Raw genomic sequence first — 5,000 nt, 5'->3', positions numbered from 1 at the left:
AAGCTTAGTTAATGTTGAATGGGGATGTTCATGGTTAAGTAGAATGAAATAGACCAATTGCTTATAATATCTTAACTATTTAGAAACAAACTTTATGTTATTTGGGTTTCCCTGTTTTGTCTTCCAGCAAATGCCAACAAACCACTATGTATGTTTCTTTGTGATGAGACTTTGAGTTGTTTGTTATTAGACAAAACATTTGCCATTGAAGTCTACAAACTCTGTCTGGCCAGAATGTACACGTTGTAGAATGTGGATTCCATGATTAGTATGTCTGTCATAAGTATGGAGACTTCAGGACCAAGATTGTTGATTTAAAATTATTCTGAGGCTTTGGACTTGGGTTAGCTCACCACTAACCTCCACAGTCATGTTTCCTTCCAACCCTAACCTAACCAAGTCTAACCTAACCAAATCTGACCTTACTTGGTTTGACTTCATCTCACCCAACCCAGCCCAGCCTCTTCTAAAATTCTCTGATCTTCGAAGGAAAGAAGATTTTGTTGGAATGTTTTTTCATTGTCAAGTATAGATTTTTATATTATTTAAAAGAAGATCAAGTGTATATTTATATACATTTATTTAATAGACTTAAAAAAATACAAATAATCTTATGCTATTTCAGACAATGTTTCTATCCTTCTGTCAAGATTTTTTTTTTTTCTTGAAATAAATATATTCTAATGCATTGCTTCATGTCTACCATAGGTTAATATTCATTAGTCTCTATTAATTTCATAATTTTGTGTATTTTTTAAATATTTTTTGTACAATATTGCTATATTCATCCAATGGATTTCAGACGAGACCATGGCCACCATAGCAGGCAGCTTGATGCGGTCCCTCGGGGCCGTGGCACAGAGCATGGCACAGGCAGCACCCACCGCACTCAGAGGGGTTTCTCAGGGCCTGGCGGCAAGGGTCACGCCAAGCGGTGCAACGTGGACACCTCAGACCACTAGCGTTCGGCACAGGTATCACGCGGACAAGCTGGAGAGAGGACCGCTTATGAAGAACTATGGCTACGAGGAGAAACTCCATACGAAGGGTGAGTCGTCTTTTGTCTTTCTTCATAAAGTCTGGTGCTTTTGTTTGAAATTGTGCTTTTGCTTTCTTGTCTTCTTGAATTTATTAAATGTAGTAGTAATTATTGTTTTCCTGTTTGAACGTCTTGTTATGGTCTCTTTTCCTCTGTAATAATTCAAGCATTTAAATTTCAAGTGTTACTATTGAACTATTTACATTGTTTATTTTATGTGATTTGTTTTTATTTGTTTTGTTTTCCTATGCAATGTATATCTTTTGGCATTTTTATTGTAAAGATAACAGTTAATTAGGTTGGTATGGAATTTCAAAATACTGGTAAGTTAGGATTATAAAAATGTGAACAGTTGTAATCGTTGCAAATTGTTGAAAGTGGTATGGATGAAATTGAATGATTTTAGAGGACATTATTATTCATTTGTTTTTATTAGTAATTGTCTTAGTGAATTTTTTTTTTACTCTGAAATTTATTTGACATTATTAGTAATGAGAAAGACTTTGATGCATCTGTACTTACTCTTAAAAATAAAACAGTCAGTTGAAAGAAAAAAGTAATTACAAAGATATATATCCACTAATTACAGTTAAAAAAAATTATCCCCTAGGAACTAATAGATTAATCCTCTGACCTATTTCACACATTATAAAAAGATATTTGTGCAAATTACAATTAACAACAACACATTTTGCTCAAACATCAATCATCAGAACAACTGTGCCACCAATTACTTTTATAACCACCACTAACACGGTAACCATCTCTCTCTATATATATATTATAAATATATATCACCCCTTCAGGAATGTTGCCACACATAGTGCATGGAAAGAGGCTACCGATACCCATGTACCGACCCAGGAATTGCTGGTCTGAGAAGCGAGCTCTCTTCGGCCAGAATGATTATATTGGTAAGAGATTATTTTTGCTTGTTTGGTTGGTCGGTTAGCTTTGGTTAGGTTATATGTATTTATTCTCTGACTTTAGGGGCATCATTGCTAACCCCTCTGATCATTGCTAACCCCTCTGCAACAGGTATGTTTTGTAGGGTTGGATCAGTCTCGTACTGCATTTTTCCTTTTGTTGAAATTACAAGTTTTTTTATTTCTGCATTCATGTAAGAAGGATATCATAACAAATGCCAATGAGTATCACTTTGCTAATATATCATATATAGACTCATCATAACATTAGTTCTAAAAAGTAATGAATGAGAAAGGGTTTCAGACCCATAACTTAACATCTCAAGATGCCCAGCCAAGGCCGAACACCTCAAGAAGTGGCCTGTCTCGGAAGGCTGAAGGTGTCACTGCATAAAATTGGCATTTTAGATCAAACGATATTTGATATTATTTGTAATTATATGTTTTATTTGATAGTTTCTTCATGGAGATAAATTTTGCCATTAGTTTTGAGTGTTTTAGCTTGTTTTTGTACTTGTTTTGCAGTTTTTTTAGCAATGTATCAGCGTTCCTTATGATGCTTGTAGCATTTTTGTGTGATCTCTCTTTACAAGCTGATATCATATATCTTCTTTCCATTTGAAAGGGTATTTGTGCAAATCCTTACCAATAAAGGTATTCTTTTTCTATATTTGCTTGTTTCTATGGTGGCTATGCTTTTTTTTCTTTTCTTGGGAATAAAGGGATAAAAAGTGAAATACATCCAGTTAAGTTGGGTAAATGACAGGGAAAGGGTTAGGATTGCTGAAATAGAAGGTCAAGTTTCTTTGTGCACGTTATGAATCATAATAAGAAAACTATTGCTCAAGTCCTTAACTGTCAAAAAGTACCATAGAAAAACATGCTGGACTTTAATATCTCTAGTTTATCGATTGTTAAAGTATCAAGACCTGGTTTTCTTCTCCAGTTTGCACTACTTGTCTGTCCAATAGACTTTACCCCTATCCAATTTTAACCTCAGGCAGCAGGGGAAAGGTCGCAGTACCAGCTTGTACTAGAGTTTGTTATCCTGGAATAAATTGCAACGGCTTTGAGCCATTTGGATCCTGTTTTGAATAGCTCTTGAATTCCCAGTATGTTTTACCAATCATGACATCCACAAAGCTGTAGTAGCTGCGTAGATTGATCCTTGAAATATCAATTATTATATCAATTGATGTGTCACGCATATGATCTTTCAGTGCTGCTGTCATGGTTGTATGTGGATATTTAAAGCTATAATGTAACCTAACCTAATAGGTAACAGTGTATAGATTTACGTATCAATAGATATCTTGTCAAGAAGATAGCACTGGAGTTTGTGTGCGACACAGATATATTTTTTTTAGATTTTAGGTATTCACATTCTGTGGTCTTTTTCTGAATTAAAGTAAGAAGATAATGGAACAGAAAGATAACATATGTAATTTATTTAAAGCATATTTTGAAAATCAAAAGGCAAGGCTAGAGACTGTGTTGTTCTGAGTTATAGAAGACTTAATCATTCAGCTACAGGGTCAAAATCATTCTTGTTTATTGAATAGGTAATTTGAGAGTTTTTTTTTTCTTTTATTTATTAATTATTCTGTTTGTTTTAGTTAATTTATCTTTTTAGAAGTCTCCTTAACCCATTCGCGCCGGTTGACGTGCTGACACGTGGTCGAAAAAAGCCCCGGACCCGGGTGACGTCCTGGCACGTGCTACATTTTCGGCCCGCGCGCCGGGAGGCCAGTAGCGACGTGCTGAAACGTCCGCATTAGAATGATAGATTATTCTTAGTACAATTCGATTTTCATACTTGATTTGTCTTAGCTACTTTAGTTTATCCTTCTAAATAGTAGAAAATGGGATATAACGTAATATGAATGACGTCTCAGGTACATACGTAATCTTGATTACGGCATGGTGATTTCTGTTTCTGATTTGTTGAATATGATGATCTGAGTCGAAAGACTATCGTAAAATCAATTGTAATTGGCCAAGGAATAAAAAAAAAAAAAAAAAAAAAAAATTATATAACATCTTTTTGTTGCCCCACTAAAAGAAAATGACACTTGAAAAAACATTGCTGTTACTTGCATTCACTTGTATGCACATGTATGGTTGTTCATATTCTCTTTCTTTTCGTTTAGGAAGAAAAAAAAAAATGAAAAAAAAAACTATGTTTGTTACCTCACTAGAAGAATGCTTCCTCTTCCCATTGGTATTACAACATAGGAGTAAAGAATATGGAAAAAGTTCAATAGAATAACACTAAAAAAACAGTGCTATAACATCTTTTTCGACTGATATACATCCTCTGAACATAGCACTACTTTCTACACATGATTACACTTTAGACGCAATCACGCAAACCATAAGGATAGGGTGGGTGAAAAACGCTCTGCGAGCGTCAGAGCGACCGCGCGCAGCGGGAAAACACCCCGGCACGAACGGTTGCGCGCTTGAAATCTTCCCGGCGTTATCGGGAGTAGGCGAAATTCCGCCCCGGCGTGAATGGGTTAACCCTCTCTGGACGGGTGGTACACTATGGTACCGCTCATTCAAGGGCCCGGTGGCCGGGTGACACCGTATGGTGCCAGTCATTTAATTGATTTAGGCCTAAGCGTTCGAAAGCCCCGGCATTGTGACATGCAAGGCTGGAATGCCCCCGTCGTGAGTGGGTTAATTTTCTTCTGAGATTTTCTTTCATTTGTTCTTTGATATTTTGTTTGTCTTCATCTGTCTCACCTCTTTCTTTGTTCATTTGTATCTCTCCCTTTCTCGTAAGACATCTCTCTTCATTGTAAAAAAAATTACCCCCATCTCTCCATCTCTCCACAGACATCCTCGGAGACAGGAGCCTGAAGCCTACTGACGTCTCTTACTCTGTGCCACATTGGCTTCGTGGCTTCAAGGGCAACGAGTACCAGATGCTATTGAGGAAGCGGAAGCTATTCCACGCCCAGATGAGCCGCTACCAACCCACGAAGTTGACCCAGCTGAACAAACGCATCCGGAAGCTGTACGTGCACCTC

At 36.7% G+C, this 5,000-nt stretch overlaps 1 protein-coding gene across 1 annotated transcript in view; it reads left to right on the top strand.

The window, feature by feature from the left end:
• The window catches only part of mRpL51 (mitochondrial ribosomal protein L51), a 5,804-nt gene that overhangs the window by 446 nt on the left and 358 nt on the right, over positions 1-5,000 (top strand). The window contains exons 2-4 of the mRNA XM_043019020.2: positions 803-1,048; positions 1,846-1,953; positions 4,807-5,000. The exon at positions 4,807-5,000 is cut by the window's right edge and continues 358 nt beyond it. Coding sequence (XP_042874954.1) covers positions 811-1,048; positions 1,846-1,953; positions 4,807-5,000 — 540 coding nt within the window. The 5' untranslated portion in view covers positions 803-810. The remainder of the gene's footprint in view (positions 1-802; positions 1,049-1,845; positions 1,954-4,806) is intronic.

This window comes from Penaeus japonicus, unplaced genomic scaffold (assembly GCF_977035675.1).
Source record: "Penaeus japonicus unplaced genomic scaffold, GWHDUDI00000001_assembly GWHDUDI00000040, whole genome shotgun sequence".
Classification (NCBI taxonomy): Eukaryota; Metazoa; Arthropoda; class Malacostraca; order Decapoda; family Penaeidae; genus Penaeus; species Penaeus japonicus.
The sequence above is the reverse complement of the archived record's forward strand: the minus strand, read 5'-3'. Positions and strand labels throughout refer to the sequence as shown.